Consider the following 17,579-nt stretch of genomic DNA (forward strand, 5'->3'; position numbering starts at 1 on the left):
GTGGCTAAGCCTTTACATCTCTACATAGAGCTATCTGCATCTGAGACACTCATCTAAATCTCCTTTATAACCCCCCAAAATCGAAGTGTTTATTTCCACCAAACACCCAACATGGCCGAGTTAGAGAAATGCCACTGTAGAGCACCTACATTCTATTTTAAGACYTTTTTTCCAGAGCAGAACAAAAGAAGAAAATTATGTGAATTATCAAAGCCAAAGATCCAACTATAAATTACTGTTTACTCACAAGATAGTTTGAAACATCCTATTTAAAACTCACAGACTTGGATCCAACCATACTAAGCATCAAACGAATCCAGAAGAGAAAGCTAGCCCTTATTTATCATCTCTCTCCTGTTCCTGTGGCTTGTCACAGGGATTCTGTCATCTAAGAGTGAACTTCCCAAATGAATGGTCACATATTCCCCAAAAGAGCCCAAGATGACGAGAGTATAAACCACTTCATTCTCCATCCACAGGCAGAGGTGGACACTTTTAGAGTGGAGAACACACTCCACCTTCTTACACAGCAGCTATAGGAATAATTCTGCTTCATTGAATTGCAAACACTGTCTTATCTGATGAAGTTTCACCCTAGGTCTGTTTTCCCTTCTCATTCGCATACCACTTAATTTTTATTGAATTTCTGAACAAATATATGTTTTTACTTTAAATAGCTTGGGATAAATTCCAATGAAGGCATGATAACATGGGTTTTAGCTCATTTTAACAATTTAATTTCAATCACCAGTTTTCCTWTGCACACTAAATGTGGTTGCTCCCATGCATAAAAATCCAGACTGTTTTTTTAATTGAATATTGAACTCAAATTATTCTTCCCGATTTAAGAGTATGGAATCAAGGAATAAAGTAGATTGGAAGGGACATATGGAAGTCTCTGGTSCAATCCCCTGCTCAAAGCTCCATCTCAGGTAGCTCATTGCCTTGTCTTGCTGACTCCTGAACACATCCAAGATTGGAGATCTCATAGTTCCTCTGTGTCCCTGTTTCTGTGTTTAGCTACTCTTATTGTGAAAATCACACCACCACCTGCACTGTAGAAATGTTTCTTCCTGACTTTGAGGTTGCTGTTTCCTTGGAGTGCAGGGTTTTTCCACCTTCTGCAAGACGTGGTATCAAGGAGAATCTCCCTTTCTTTTATAGGAATAGCCAATAATGTAATTCAAGACATACCTTGTCAAACAGTGCGATGTAAAGTGAAAACCCAAATCGATCCTTCAGGCTGATTTTGTCAGCCAAAGAATTACACAGCTCCTTAGCAGTGGTTGCAGAGTCCGTCAACAGGGTTTTTGTTGTCCCATCCATAAAAGTGACAGGCAACATGATGGGTTTCTTGGACTTGGTTGCCTAAAGGATTTAAGTCAAGCTTTATAAAGGCATATGAATTTCAACCCCACAGAGACTATTTATATATGTATTCCTTCCTCCCACAACAATGGTAAACCCTGAGTCATTGGACTGGCTGCATTTCAATACTCCTGCAACATAATCCTCAGCAAGGTAATGCATGGTTGGCCAGAAAAAGCAATTGGAAGTCCCAGATGTTTTTATTTAAGCCATTCAGTTACCAAACTATCTAGCCTAGGAAACCCAAGCACATCTGGAGTGCTGCTGGGCACTGAGACAAAACTCTCTATGCAACTAAATTGCCTTAGCAAACTATAAACTATGGCATAAACTGGGCCTGCTCCAACGACTACTGTCTGTGAACAAGCCCCAGGCAGCTGTAATGCTCCAGGGACCATTCCCAGCAGGTGTTTTGCCTGCAGCCGCTCTCATGTGGAAAGAGGCTTCCTAGGATACGCACGGCTTGCTCCGTGCCAGCTGGCCTCAATGCCTGACAGCATGCTCAAGCACATTTAATTTACAAATATGGATGTAACCTAAGGGGATATCTTCAAAATGCTCTGGAGCAAGGCCTGGATGAATAAGGAATGCAATATTTTAGAAATAAATGAAAGCTTTTGAGAGAAATATGTGTTTTGTCATGCAACCGTCTGTTCTACAAGACAGGGTTCATGTCATAGGGAAAGGCACAAACCCTGTACTCCATCTGGCTGGGACGGGGACGGAGGCTCTTACCTGCAGTTCCAGCCAGCTGGGTGGCTGTGTCCTTGTCCCGTTGGCAAACGTCCGCCGCAGCCTCTCTTCACAATAGGGAGCATAACCAGGGGGRCCTCCATTGATGAAGTTCCTTAAATACTGTTTGCAATAAGGAATGCATTGATTAGACCATCAACAGTAGAGACCAAACATTTCCAAGGATCCCCCCTAAAAAAATCAGTGATTTATTGAAGAAAAGCCTTGCTGTGACTGTTAAAAGCAGTGCTAAACTCAAAGCTCACATTGTTGGAGGCCAGCAGAGATGAAGATGGACTGGGCACTTGCCTTGTTCTTATACTGTACATTATTGGCCTTGGTAGAGATGATAAGATACCAGGCTAGACAGATCTTTGATAGAAGCCAGGGCAGTTGACTTTATGTTCTTGTTACAGCCATTAATTTCAGTATCTGTATGTTAAAGGTAACCCATATAAAATGTTTTTGAGAATACAACAGAGARATGTGAGTGAATGAAAAAGATCAGTGAGCTATGATAAAGGGGCAAATACACTCTTCACGTACTTAGCTACCAGCAAAAAAACGTACTTTACAACTATCCTAAATAGTTTTATTTAAAAGTATATTTTCAAAGATCCTTAACCAGAATTTGGAGTACTTCATTATATGTTCAGAACACAGCCACTCTATTGTAGAAAAATATATAATTAAGGAACTCTGGAAAATGATGGATATACTTAAAAATATTTCATAAACATCATGGCCAAATATCTCTAAAATGCAGCTAAGACTAATAGTTATGTAAACYATATCTTTCAAAGAAGTGACATAGATAACACATCTCTGTCAATCACAACTTGTAGAGATATTCTAATCAGTAATAATAAATGATAACATAATACAGGCTATTTATGTGCATTTCAATCAATGTCAGTGATTGCAAACAATTAATGCTGTATAAAAATGTACTTTAATTAATGAATGAATCATATACTCACATATTTTTTTAGGTTTCTCCAGTTAAGTTCCCTTTGCGACTGAACCTTCCCAGCAAGGTCCATTGTTATTTGGAAGCAAGGTACAAAGAACTAGAGTGCTAATGTACCTTGACCCCTGTTTAATATATCATTTACTAGAGCTTTCTAGCATATATAGGAGTCATGGTATGGCCTTCGTGTTGAGAAGCAGCCATATACAAAACATAGTGAAGACTGCCCCACTATTAACTAAACCTGTCTCAAATGTTTTTTTCTACCTAACTGACATTTTACAAGGTTATGGAAWGACTTCCAGGTATAAGATTCTTGAAATCCCTAGTCTCTTTTTCAGGAACATTTCCACTATGAAAGTTCAATCCTGATAAATGTTTCATGCAAAAAGCAATCAGACATCTAATACAACATCCACAGTACACGTTCACTATGGAGAAGGGCACAGGACGSAAGTGCTAAGAAATATTTAGCTTCAATAAAAATCAATACTCTTTGATTTTCAATAAAAATCAATACCCTTTGATTTTCTTGTGTGCTTTTCTGTCCGTTAAAGTAGTGGTAGGCAACTCTTGCTAAATGAGCAGTCTGGGCATCAGTGGTAAAAGACATGAGATTATGAAAATACCTGCTGGCTAACTGGCTGGCAATTACATCCAGCCCATACATGCATTTATCTTTCATCCATGGGTAGCTAACGTGTGGATAAAGTCTGTAAATTCACGGTTAATCAGATGTTGGCTGACCGCAAACATCTGCAAACATGACAATGATAGATTAAGAAGAGGAGAACGAGGCCTGGAATTGCCCAAAAGAGACTGGAGTAGGTTGCCTAAAATATGTAGTTTCAAAACAGACAAGTTTGCTGAAATCGATCAGATTTTGAATATTCCTCTGCTTTTCAGGAAACAAACAAAAAGAATCTGTATGGGAATGTAGTGGATGGAGGTCAGATTAACATTTCCCTTGGAGCTTGTTTTCTCCCAAAATATTCCTATTGATAATGCAAGATGACATCCCTATGGAAAACCATAGTGATTTTGGAGGAGCTCTGAAGGTTCCCACTRCCTGCATGCCACATGTTGGCAAATAACTGCAATGTGGTTTGCTGCAAGGGACACCCAGACTTGAGCCTCTGTCACCACAGTTGTCCATGGGACACAGAAATGGTTTTGGAAGGAGATTTAGGGAAAAGTCTGGTTTACAGTCTCAGAACTGCCCTCCGGAGTATCTGAAATTTGGTGGTGTAAATACCCCACAGTCCCAAGGGGTAAAAAGGCTTACCTACTGCCCACAATTAATATGAGACTTCTAGAATATTATCCCATATTTCAGCACTGATTAGAACTGAGGGCAAATGTAAATGTTCAGGTCTTCAGAGTAATTCATAAAATGATCTCCAAAAAATGCCATGCTTTCCTAAAATAAGCTTCCGTTACTGAAGATTTAAACCCACACTATTTCCTCTAACATGCTTTCTCATATCTCATTTCCAGGCATAATTTAATTTTCTGCTACTTTGCCAGTGACTTATCTGCCTTACTATATTTCCCAGTGACAGGGCCTGGGATGAAGGAAGAATTTCTATTCTTGGCTTCAGCTCTCTGAGTACTAAGGAACAGATGATATGATCTGGTATCTATAGAAATTAATGGAAAGTCTTGAGCTGCAGTAGGCTTGGGAGCAGTTGCAGATATGGCAGTCTTAAAAAAATCTGAGAGGTTCAAAGGAAGTTTTGTCATGTCATGGCAAAGCAAAGACACAGTGCCAAGCCAGCTGCCAACCCAATGGGATTAATTTGAGCAGTCCTGTGGGTGTTAGCCAGGCTCTAGCTGTGTAACTCATTCAGTTGTTCATATCCAGGCCAAAAAAAAAAAAAAAAAAAAATTTTGCTCTAGTGGAAGAAAATCCTTAACAACAATCTGATTTTCAGGAGTCTCAACCCCTTAGCAGTTCCTGCTGATCTTTGTCCTCCTGGTCCATAGTGCTTCTGAAGAGAAGACATATTATATGTCATTTCCCATGAGGCTACTTAAAGAGTTGACATTGCCAATATAACAATCAGCAGGACAAGTTCCAGCCTGTAGAAAGCAACTATGCAAGTTACTCTCCTTTTCTATGTGCAATTTCTTACATTAAATTATACTTACAACCAACTTTATAGCACTATTTCATGACAGATTCAATAGAATACATGCCTGAAATCACATGGGCAAATGCAACAGATGCTGCATTTCAATGCAGAGTTTTATATCTGCATGGAAACTAGTCTTCCAAGGGACAGGAAAAGAGAAAATTATACATTCTGGATGTGTATAATCTACTTGTAACTTCCTAAAAGTACTTGCACTACTTCTCTACTTTCCTAGTAGAGACTGCTTGAACACATTTTGATCATGTTCATATATCTACAATTCAGATGGATTCATCTGAATTTGTTGTCTAATTCACCTAATCTGGACTTGTGTTACATTCTTACTTCTCTTTCTGATTATGACCTTTATGTTATTGCAATTCCTGACAAAAAAGTAACAAGAAACAGGATTCCCTTACTGTGAAACCCATGAGAAAGGATGGTAATAAGGATGGAAAAGATAAGGTATCAGTAGACACATTTCAAGATAAATATCACTTGCAATTTACCTTCACAAACTTCTCAGAAGGAGCAAAACATCCCACACAGAGGGACATCAGGATCCAGCCCCTGGCGTGGCTGCTTTTGGAAGGGTTCTGGGTCAACTGTTTGCAGATTTGACAGTAGATTTCATCCCTGCAACAAGAATCAGAGAACGTTTAGTGCTCACACATGGTGAACGGACATAAAGCCTGGCTCCATCTGCATGTGATAAATACAAATCCATTTTCGAACAGTGAAGATATTATAATGATGGTTTCTCTGCTCATCACTCTGTGTCTAAAATGCCACCAATCACCAGTGCTGTAGCTTATAAACAGTGAWGCTTTTCCCAGTGCTTCAGCTGGGAATCTACACAGTTGGTCAATAGCACTCAGAGAGAGGAAAAGACAGCCTTGCAGTTTAGCAGCTGAATGTCACTTTTGGAAGATAAGAGAGTCTATCCTGACTTCCTATAAGGGAATATCCTCTGATCGTCACAGGTATCTCGACTTTGGAAATTAACACCCACTTTTGGCTTTAACCTTAGTTTGGCTTTAGACTGTCAAAAMTCAAGGCTAAGGGTTTCATGGTGAACTGAGAGGATTAAATTGAAAGCAGAAGAGCTGCTCATCAGATGAGRGTGCCTGTTATCTTCGCATGAGAAGACTGGTATGACAGAAAAATGTATGAAAACACATAAATAAGACTGCATTGTTACACGCAGCTATGACTGAGCTAACTCATAGGTTAGCAGTCACCCTTAATTTGGCACTTGGCAAATTTTGGATGTTTGATTTACCAACTGTAATAAGCTTGAGTGCCTCATTAAAAATATTTACACAAGAAAAACAGATCTAAATGGTTAAATGGAAAGCAACAAGCAATGAACAACAAAAGCAAATGTTATAAATCAATCCAGTACTAGCACGTTCAGAAATCTTTGAGCCTTCCTCCAGGGGCTCTCAACAAGGCCTGAAATGTAAACTAACAATTGACACAGTCTGACCCATACTAGACAGCACGGCTTGAAGAATGTGAGCTTTGTTCAGCTGCACATGCTAGCACAAACATTTGGTTAGGAATAGTTTAATGAACAAGACATGAAAAGCACGGCATGTTTATGCCTTCGTCCTGATGTCTAACCTTAATGCTGGCCTGAGGATGCCATTACCAATAATGAAATGGAGCTTCTCCAGGTTGGAGGTGGGCCGGTCTTCGAGCATGCTATTACCCTGGAGCGTGGACTCACCATCATGAAGTCTCTTTGTCACCTGCCAACCAGATACAGTGCTCTCTTTCAGTACAGATGGTCACTGTGTCCCCCCGCCCCCGACCCACATGTGTCCTGCTCCCCCAGGAAGACTTGTCGTCCTGCCAGGAAAGGTCTTGGAAGGACTCTAGTGCTTGAATCTAACACTTCACAAGTGATGAGGGTATTACTGGCTTTATTGGCTTTATTGAAGCACATATAGGGGAATATGAAGTCTATTTTACTCTCATCTGCCTGGACTTTTCTCAGTTTCTTTACAAGAGCACCTTGCATCCCAGCCCTGAGCAAGACCTGCAGCTGGGAAAGGGTAATTGGAATAATTCTGGCTTATTGTCAAGGAAGGTCTGGGCCTTTAACTCACTTGTATTAAAAAAAAAAAAAAAAAAAAAAAAAAAAAAAGAACCTTTAAAACCTTTAAAACTAACAAAAAAGACCTTATTCCCAGGCTAGTGATGCAGCCAAAAACACATAGGCATGGTGCTCATTGTGACAACAGGGATGGCACACATCCACCTACCAGTCTGAGCTAGCCTCATTGGCCTTAGAGCTGCTGTAGAGATAGGGGCATTTCTAGAGTGTGTTTACAGTTACTTTATTATAAGAAGAACCAGACCCTATTTATCCCCACTGATTCTAGAAATAATAAAGGTGGCAAACTCAGATTTCTGTATTCTTAAGCACCTACAGCCAGGTGAGATGATGCCTGAAGAGGACCAGGCATGTGTAAAAGAACACCGAATCCATGTCTTTCCACTTCTCTCATCCCCTCTCAAATAGCTTATTAGTCCTCACTCTTTCAAGATGGGATATTCAAAAGCTCTTGGCCTTGGGCTAATGGTGACCATGAGGAATTTTGCCACTGGCATTGGGTGGGAGCAGAGGCAGGGGATGGACAAGTACTTTTGGATACCCCATCTCTGCTACTTATGCCACTGAGGAGGGCAGGAAGCTAAAAGCAGGGGTAACATTCAGACCATCACAGAGGGGTGAGAGGTATCGGCAGCTGGATGGAGGACTGCAAAAGAGGGGAGGGAAGGTGCTGGATGGATGGAGAACGGGACCCGAGGGTAGGCCGGTGCGAGGTGCAGAATGACTCAAGGAGACACGGGAAGCCAACCTTTCCCCTTAAACACTCCTTAAATCTTTCAGGCAGAGAGACAGGTAGCGCCAAACCCAGAGGAGGGCTGGTTCTATGTTGTCTAGGGAAAAGCAGAAGAGAGTCAGAGAGGGCTGCAGACAATCCAACGGCACTTGTGCTGCCAGGCGGCCAAGCGTCTCCTCTCACCTCCTCCGTCAGTTTGGATTTCTTCTTGAGTGTTAAGGAGACCAGTTTGTGCCGCACACTATTCTTCTTGTGCCCATCAATGTGAGTACTCTGCAAAGCAAGAGATGAGAAGAGAAATGCAGTAAAGCACTGAGTGCTGCCGAGTAGATGGCTCCCCAGGATTCTGGAAGAGGAGCAGGATCCCTGGGGATCCCAGGTGCAGGAGGGGACATTGGTGGGAACAAAAACTCTTGACCCACATTCCTGTGTGCTGTGATAACACAGATCTGTCCCTCAGTTTTGCATCTGGCTACTCCCCAGTAAGCCTCACGCTGATCAAAACCACATTTTTGGGAAATCTGAAGAAATGGCCAACTTCTGTTAAGTGGCTATATCCTAGTAAAACCACGTCCATCCTGTTCTGCTATAACTGCTGTAACATTCGCTCTTGCTCCTGCACAACAAATAAATGAGCAGGATCACTCTCTGAGGTGCCATTTGCACCACAGGTTTGTGAGTTGGAAGTCATCTAGCCAGAGATTTATGGGCAAGTATCGTTCTCCTTTATGGTTTTATCATCATTAATCTCAGCTCTGTGCTTTATCAAATCTCCCAGAAGGACAAAACAGACATGGGACAGACCCAGGCACTGATTACACAGCAATAATAATGGATGCAATAAAATGTTCCTGTAGAATTTCTGCTTTCACAGCAGCTTTATGATAGCTGTGGGATTAGAATGACATGGAAAATCACTTCACTTTTTAAACCAGATTTCCTCTGAACATTTTAACAGCATTGAAATGACTGTGATTTTTAACCAGATCAGCACTGTCCTGAAACTGTAATGTTTTATATCCAATATAAATTCAATCAGTACTCTAAATCTGGATTTCTATACGATCAGGCTCAGGGTTGTCTGATAGGTCTGTGTTGCTGTGCACTCTACAGAACAGATGCAACCATAAACACAAATGACTGCTTAAATTTTCCTTCTCTTCTGTACTACCTGATGACTCAATTGGCCAAAATAAAATAAGCCTTTTTTTTCTTTATAATCAGAGAATAAATGATAGGTAGAATTGAAGGAAATTTAATCCTGGTGCATATCTTTATGAAATTAGAAGCCAGAATAGGTTTCTTTCTGTTAAGTGAAAGTACTGAACGATCTCACTGTCTTCAGAAAACTAGGACGTGTGTCAATTTACATCTGCAAGTGGCACAGGGGCTTGTCCAAATGATACAACAAAAATCTTACTGTAAATGCAACAGTATCATATAGAAAATTCCAAAAGCAGACAATATCTTTCCCCGTTAAATAAAGCTTATAATTAAAGGTTAARGATGGAAGCATTTCAGGGGTACCGACTGTTTTATCCAGAGCAATGTCTTATCTAGACAAAGGCATGCAACAATATCCCAGGGAGCACTGAGGATTTAATGTGGATTTTTTTTTCTTATTTCCACAGTTCAGTCTTTTGGTGACTCTTTATTTCCTGCTGCAAGATTAAGGGCACGTTTTTAATTTTGTCCACTCTGACCCAGGGCAAATCAAAACAAAATCCTCAAAYGAGAGACTGAGAACACAAGACATTGTGCTTCCCCTCCTGTGTCTTTCTACCCTATGGGGAGCAGAAATGAGAGTAGAGCCCTAGGACAGATTCCCTTCAGTTATCCCTGTGACAAATGAGGGACAGGACCAATATCTGACACAGAGGCAGTTCTTCCCTCATAGCATAACCACAGATAAAATAGATAAATACAACAAACCCCATATGTAGTTTCTTTACAGACACATCTCAATATCCACCACCTAATAATAATATTGATTGGTTTACAACGGTATCAATTACCTCTCCTTCTCCCTGCAATGCCTGCAGTTCTTTCTTATAGGTCTTTTTCCCAAGAGTCTCATAGATCTTGGTCATCACAGGGATTTTCTCACCACCATCACTCATGGCTGTGTGATATTTAGGCTCAGGGAGGTCTCCCATGAAACGGAGGATAGTGATCCATACAGCAAGGGCTGCCTGTTTGAAAGAAAAGTTTAATTTCATTAGTTATGAGGAGAACAGTGGATGTGGTGGTCAAGTCATATGGAATCTGTCAGGAAGAGGAGCWTTAAGAGTGCAAAGTAGTGTCATTTGGACATAAATGAGAAGTTATGAGAGCTGGACTAGTGCAAATCATATGATGGCCTTTTCAATTCAGATGGAAAGCATGAAGTGGGACTAAGAAAGGAAGAGCCTTAAGAGCAGTTACTAAACACAGTTGCCTTTTCCCCTAGTAGAAATGAGTATTGCTTTGCCTTGTTATATAGCCATGTGACTACAGAAGTCAGCAGTGTGATAGTGGCAGAGCAGGTAAAAAAAACTGCAGGACCCTGGGAGGATATAATTCTGCCACCCTTCCAAAACTATCTTCAGCTGTCTGTGGCTATGCTCCAGCCATGTGCCTGCACCTTGGCAGCATGTCCCAGTTGTCACTGCGATGTCCCCATCCATCTTCAGGATGGCACCTCCCTGCATCTCACACAATCATTTTGTCTRCTTTTTGTCTGCATTCTGTACATCATCTCTGTGAGCAGAAGCCAGCTGGGCTAGCAGCAAGGACCACCAGATTCAGGCACAGTGTTCATACCACCACTACTGTATTTGCGCACTCTACAGTGTGAGGAGGCTGGGGTTTGGCTAGGAGATAACACCCTTATCAAGAGGCAGTGGACCAACTCCTACCAAACTGCAAAGGAGAACCAATGTGAGGTCAATATGATGGACAGATGTTCATTAYAGCCATGCAAGTTCAATGTAGTTCTGCTCTTGAAGTTCCTCCTCTGTTAACTCTTCTCTTAACCCTAATGATGCTGACACTGCTGCACTCTCCATCAGCCTCTGAGCACACCAGTTTATCCCAGAGGCAAACTGGTGGTCTTTGGGTGAAGGGCTCCCTAGACTTCCTCCAACCGATCCCACCYAGCTCAGGGGCTTTTGTCCCCTGCCTCACCAACTGGTCTCCTTCATCTTCATGGTACAAGAGAGGCTGCTTGAGAGGCCGACGGATGTAGGTGTGTGTTGTCGTGCCCTGGAAATATGTGGCGGCAAACTTTGCAAATTTGTACTCCGAGAGATCTTCCTCCTCTTCCTCGGGGAGAGGCAATGCTGCATCAAGGTCCTCTTCCTCCAGCTCCTTCTGGGCTCGCTCGAGATCCTGGCAGGGAAGGACATGTCAAATATGCAGCCTGGCTTTGGATACTGATCTACCCCTTTCCTTGACTTTTCTGTCTGCCTGCTTTCAGTCAAGGAGGAGGCTGAAAGCAGTGTAATATTGTATTTCGCTGCAGTGAAATACAAATCTGCACTCCTGGCRAGGTCCTAAGGGTTGTTCCTGTGCCCAGCAACATCCCCAGGGAGAAGCACTGAGCATGGCCCCACTCCCAGCACAGGGGAAAGGAGGGTTAAGCTGGATGTTGTGAGTATGTGACTTGTGAGCATGTCATCCCCATGACAGCCCCAGGGAAGGATTGCAGACTGCATGTCCATCCCTGTCCACTGTCCCAGGGTGTGCCCATGCAGAAGAGCCTGGCCTAGAAAGAAGCCTTCAGATCCCCGCTGATTCATCAATGTGTTGCTAATGCTTTCCATGTGGTTGCCAGACCTGTGCATTTCTGCAGTACCTCGAAGCCATTGGGTGCTTGTCCTTCCTGGCCAGGCAGTGAAGACGTTGTCCCTAGGAATCCAAACATTTTGTCCACCATGTCCGAGTCATTCACGGGCTCGTTGCGCGCTTTCTCCATTTTTTCTAGCAGCTCTTTCTTCCGACGGGCTTCTTCCTTTTCTTTTACTTCTCTCTCTGCGTCTTCACGGGCCAGCTGGGCCAGGCGTACCTAGAAGAAGAAAGCTGCAGTGACTAAACTAMTCTCTCCAAAGAGCAAGGCCTGGTTTAAGAAATGCCGACTAGCCTGTAGTTAGGGCATTATCCCAGCAACGTGACTTGGAACAAATCAGTAACATTCCCAACTCTCAGTTTCCTAATTGCAGAAGGAGAATAATAATTTATCCCTCTCTATTTCCTGTTTATGGTATCTGGTCTAAGCACAATCTCTGATCCCTCGTTAAAATGCATATATAATACATATAAATATATACATATATATATACATAATATATACATATATAATAATACATATAAAATACATATATATAACAAACTTTGCTCAACACAGTGTCCCAGTTCTCCCTTCAGCCTTCATACAGTAGCAAAAGTGAGCGAATAATAAACAGAATCTCTGGCATTCCTGTGCAGCAGATCAGAAATTCTGGAGCAGCTTCAGCCTAGTTAGAGCACAGAGGGCTTTAGTGAATTAAATACAAATAGCTCAAGCAGGGCAGAAATCCCCTAGATATTTTTGGCATTTCTCCCTCCAAGGGGTAGAACCAGGCCCTGAAAAACAGGAGAGACCCAGAAAGAGGACAGTCACAGCATACTTGGTGTTTCTTTTCTGCTTCCTCCTTGGCTTTCTTCGCACTCATCTCTTTTCGGAGTCGTTCCTCTTCTGCCAGCCGAAGTTTTTCTGCTTCCAGGCGCCGATGATACTGGGAAAAAAAGACAAGAGCTCTTCTGAACGGACATCTACTGCTTTTTGTAACTCTTCTGCGCTCTTTAAATACCCATCTCATGAGCACATGATGCCAAAATACACACATAGCYCCTCTCCCTGCCATTCCCCATGACCAACCTCTCTCCGTGGTACTCACCTCTCCCCGAAGGCGCTTGTAGAGCCTTCGGGCGATCATGCCCCGGGCGTACGCCTGGACGGTCAGCACGGCCCACAGGCGGTGTCGGAAAGCCCTACGGACGAGGTAGCCCCGGCAGCGGGCCTGGAACTCGATGATCCGCCTGCGGGCCATGTGGTACTGCTTGTGGAGCTTGCGGGATCGGTAGAGGGCTTGCAGCCTCAGGAAGCCGATCCGCATCTGCAAAAAAGGGAGCGGGATGGAGCCGTGCTGCTGCCGGGGGACTTGCCCACCACTAAGCAGATTTCCCTCCTTAATCTACTGCTTRCACGGCTGTAAATGAGGGTGGTTGGAATCAGCCACCTCCAGGACAAGCCTTTGGGAGGGAGGTTCTCTGAGAGGGTGGAGAAACAGAGGGCTCTGGCTGTTGCACTAATTAAAAGCCTGGGGAAGATGAAGGCTGATTCTTCCCCACTGAGTCCTCCARAATTTCTCCCCTTGAGAGGCTTCAAAAGGACTAGTTCGTCACATCAATGTAGCTGCAAGTCATGAGGGTTGTACCCATAGAGCTCCAGAATCTGMCATTGGCTCCTCTGCTAAACACTACTCTTGCAGATTGTCTTTCTGATCACTCAGGCTCTGGATCATGGAAGCGTCCAGACCCATCTGGAAATGGCTATTCCTATCATGTCACAGGTTAAAAGGATGATATTGGGACTCTTTGGGCCACAAACACTTCTGTCCCCAACACATTTCCATGTGCCAGATGTCTCCTCTTGAGCCAGATCCAGCTAAGACAGAGAGAGGAGAGAGACATGGATGAGGCTGAGACCAAGAGAAAGCCATGACTGTCAATGGAATCAGGTTTGTAGGTAGACAGGGTATGTTTTCAGGAGAAATTGATCTTCCTGCATCTAAGCCTAACGCTAATCCTGCATCTAAGGATGCTGTTCCTGAGCTTCTAGTCCTCCAGAAACCCGTAAAAGATCTTTAAAATCCTGGTGCCCTGGTGACCCTTTCTTGCTCAGCTGGTGAAGGCCAACCCAACCCCTCCTCAGCACAATGGGGCAGAACGAACTGGAAGGACCCAGGAAACTCTTACTTAGGTGCCTGGATGCATGACATAGGAAGGCAGAGGATGTGAGGAAGCACCCCAGTACTTACAGCACCGTAGTTCTTCCTGCAGTTATGCCCACGCCAATATCTCTGAATCATCAGGACTGAATTTCTCACTTTCAGGAAATTGGACCTGGAAAGGCATTTCAGTCATTTGCCTCTGTGGTTTGGCCACAGGTTATTATCTCTTGAGTCTCATTCTTTAGAGAGGAAAAGATCAAATGGATAAACACTGAATCTTCTGCCTGATGTATCCTCCCCCAAATCTCCATACTCTTATGAGAAGGACTGTAGAGGATTACTCTGTTAGGTCTCCACCAGCTTTACAGCTTGTAGGAATGGGCAGAGCAGCTCCCAAAAAAGGTAGCAGGAGATGCTGGGAACAGTCCGCTCCTTTCTCCCTTTACTGACTCCTCTGATTTGAAATCCCTGCTCTTCAGTCACAGCTGGCTGAGGAGTTCAATCGGATCCAAACCTATGGTGAAGGACCATGCTCTCRGTGCTGGTGGGATCTGAATGCCTGATGCTCTCCGTGATGAGAACTAGAGATGATACCTTGCTAGCAACAAGGTGCCAGGCTCAAGAGCAACACTATCCCTACAGTCACATCATCCCTTTACTCTAGTTGGCCCCTTTGCCCCCCCGCCAAGCCTGCCCTGATCCTGGACTTGGACACCATATGGGCATTGGTAGGATATGGAGGTCTCTCCTGGGTTTCAGTGTTATGTTAAGGAGGTTTCTCAGCACCTGACTACTGGTCACATGCCTTTTCTGTAAAGTCCAAGGCCTGATCCTGAACAAACCTGTGGGTAGGGCAATTGTAGAGCACAAAGTACAAGAAAGGAGGAACAAAACCCCATCCTCTGTAGGTGAAGTTCTCCTTTCTCCTCCACAGTTGTGCCCCAGTGAGAGAAGGACATGAGCAGCTACCACAACCAGTTGCAGGCATGGCAGGTTGTCCAAGCACCTGAAGAGCGACACATCACACTTACCTGTCTTTAAACCCTCGGACCACCTTCTGGATGAGGATGACTTTGTCCGTGATSGCTTTGTCTCTCTCAATCTCCAGCAGCATATCGTGGTGGTCCTATGGGACAAAATGACACAGCATCTGTGCCTGAAGTTCCTTCCCCACTGGAGAAGGGTCAGGAGAGGTGGTAGGAAGCCCTTCTCCAGGGAGGCTACCAGACCAAACCTCTTGGGACTTTTTATATCCTAGGCCTCTATATCTCCACCTCACTGGAGACTCACTGGCATAATTCCTAGGGACCCACTGTTTTCATTCCTGAATGCGCCATTGTGGCCATAAGATACATATGCAGCACTTTATGGCCTGAAAGCAAACAAATTGTGTTACCTTTTCATCCAAGGCTCCCTACTAGCACCATTGGCCATGGGAGCAACCCCAGGGAGAGTGTGGGGACAAAGTCCCAGTTGTTTGGGTCCTGCTGCTCTCTCAAGCCAAGACCACAACATCTCCAGACCCCAAGGGCACCGTGACTCCCTGTTTTACTGAATTTACTGAATTTACTGAATTTCCTTACTCTGTGGCTTTCAGATACATAAGCCCCATGTTGCTTTTGATGCAGTTTGTAAGCCTGGTTTCTTTCCTGGTTGCTGCACGCTGAGCTCTGCTGTTCTGGGTGCAACGGAGGCAACTCCACACATTTCCTGCTTTGCTTGACCTCATTCTGCCCTTCAGGGCCTCCCGATTTCTCTGCTTCCTGCCCTGACAGCTGTGAGATCTTGATAACATGTTCTGGAAAGAGTGGCTAGTGGAAACAGCTTATAGGAAAGAAATGGGATGTTTGCACTGGCAATGGGTTGGGGGTTATATTTTGAAATAAGTGGTCAGGATTTACAGCTGAGAGCTTGCTAGAGAGAAGCCTCTGCTTCTATTCAGCCTTGTCAGAAGCAGTACAACAGCAGGGTTGAAAGGTAAGAGGAGTGTGGATGGACAGAGTTGCTCTGGTTTAGTGGGGCTGCAGAGTCCTCTGCATCGTGAGGCTGCTCTGCTTTAGCTGAACAGATTCAGAGAGGGAAGCTGGAGGTGCAGYTTGGATCGTGCAAGGACAGAATGGAAATCGTGTCTGCTAAGGTCTCAGTCCCTCTTTTTTGCAAGACCTCGCTCCTGTTGCCAAGCCTTTTGGGTGAAGAGAAATGAGATTGAACAGCCACAGCTCTGCATAGGAGGGAAAAGGCTATGTGCTCTATGCAACAATTTCTGTGTTCCTATGAGTTTGTGCAAACATCTATGCAGATTGTCAGGATTTCCTCCTGTCCAGGATACCACACAGGGTGGAAAAGGAAGTATAGCACAGCAGGACCTGGAGAGCCTCGTACCTTCAGGAATATCTTGGTCTTGCCAATCTGCCAGTCATCATCCTTCCCGAGCACAGCTTCAGCAATGCGCTGGCATGTCCCTCGCAGGTCGCCCTGGCACAAAGGGGATGGGAGTCAGATACCATCCTCACTTGTTGCTCCTCAGCCCTGCCAGTGAGGAGCCTTTCTGGTTTCAATTCCATCTAATGAGTTCCCCCAGGTTTTACTGTCACTGAGCAAGAGAAACAGGCTGAATACAATCCCTTGGTGCTTGAATACAACCCTCCTTCCCCTCTTCTCTGTGGAAACCCTGGGTGGAAACCACTGTAACATATGAGGACCAAGAACTGCCTCATTGCCTCTGGAGGAGCTCCTTGCAAACACATCTGGGGAGGCCAACCAGGAGCAATGGTTTGCCATGGAAGAAAGCACTCACCTGCTTGTATGCTGGCTTCACCCCGGGCATGAGCACCCGGTACCTGTCCACGAACTCCACAAAAGTGTAGCGGATGGGGTAGCCAGCCCGGCGAATCCGGATTGTCTCCATCATCCCTGAGTATCTCAGCTGACGGACACACAGCTCCCGGTCAAACAGCTGCGGAGGGAGACGTTGCAGAGGATACAGTGGTTTATTACATACCTCTCTGATTGCTTCCYAGCCCTATCACTCAGCTTGCATAAGCCATAAGAAGATGCAGAGTCTGAATTTTTATAGGGAATGAATTCAGGTGTCCACCCCAAACCTTCACACTGTGGCCCCAAGGCTCTCATGGGCCTGGTCCTAGGAACTACTGAGTGCATTCACCTTATTCCCCTTTAATTCCTACTTGTGAAACTGGATGTGCGCTGCAAATTCTGCAGAGGACTGGGAAGAGAAGCAGAGAGCACCATGACATCACCTTGGAAAAATAGGCAGCAATGCTTCCTTCATAGAGATCAAACTATAAACTCACCTTTATGAGAGATAAATCTGGAAATGCCCCCTGGAAACGCTCATGTCCCCTGCTCTAGAGGGAGCTTTTTTAACTAGCTTGTAGCAGCCATTTTAAGAAAAAGATTTGAGTGAAATGAGACAAATACTTTTACCAGAATAGGACACATTGGATGAATCAGAAGAAGGCACAAAGCAACACCATCCAGATGTGGTCTTAACATATCCATACCTAATACGAGTTTTGGGAACAAG

The 17,579-nt window shown here is 44.1% G+C and overlaps 1 protein-coding gene across 1 annotated transcript in view; it reads right to left on the reverse strand.

Moving 5' to 3' along the window:
* MYO7A (myosin VIIA) overlaps positions 1-17,579 on the reverse strand; it is a 79,555-nt gene that overhangs the window by 17,714 nt on the left and 44,262 nt on the right. Inside the window, exons 16-29 of the mRNA XM_026034526.1 lie at positions 16,830-16,988; positions 16,415-16,507; positions 15,064-15,158; positions 14,120-14,204; positions 12,977-13,195; positions 12,707-12,814; positions 11,896-12,105; positions 11,226-11,429; positions 10,076-10,252; positions 8,244-8,333; positions 6,832-6,959; positions 5,715-5,841; positions 2,104-2,223; positions 1,195-1,368 (exon numbers count right to left, since the gene is read on the reverse strand). Of these exons, the coding sequence (XP_025890311.1) occupies positions 1,195-1,368; positions 2,104-2,223; positions 5,715-5,841; positions 6,832-6,959; positions 8,244-8,333; positions 10,076-10,252; positions 11,226-11,429; positions 11,896-12,105; positions 12,707-12,814; positions 12,977-13,195; positions 14,120-14,204; positions 15,064-15,158; positions 16,415-16,507; positions 16,830-16,988 (1,989 nt within the window). The remainder of the gene's footprint in view (positions 1-1,194; positions 1,369-2,103; positions 2,224-5,714; positions 5,842-6,831; positions 6,960-8,243; positions 8,334-10,075; positions 10,253-11,225; positions 11,430-11,895; positions 12,106-12,706; positions 12,815-12,976; positions 13,196-14,119; positions 14,205-15,063; positions 15,159-16,414; positions 16,508-16,829; positions 16,989-17,579) is intronic.

The sequence above is a fragment of the Nothoprocta perdicaria genome, unplaced genomic scaffold, assembly GCF_003342845.1.
Source record: "Nothoprocta perdicaria isolate Ctin4 unplaced genomic scaffold, notPer1 scaffold_146, whole genome shotgun sequence".
Taxonomy (NCBI): Eukaryota; Metazoa; Chordata; class Aves; order Tinamiformes; family Tinamidae; genus Nothoprocta; species Nothoprocta perdicaria.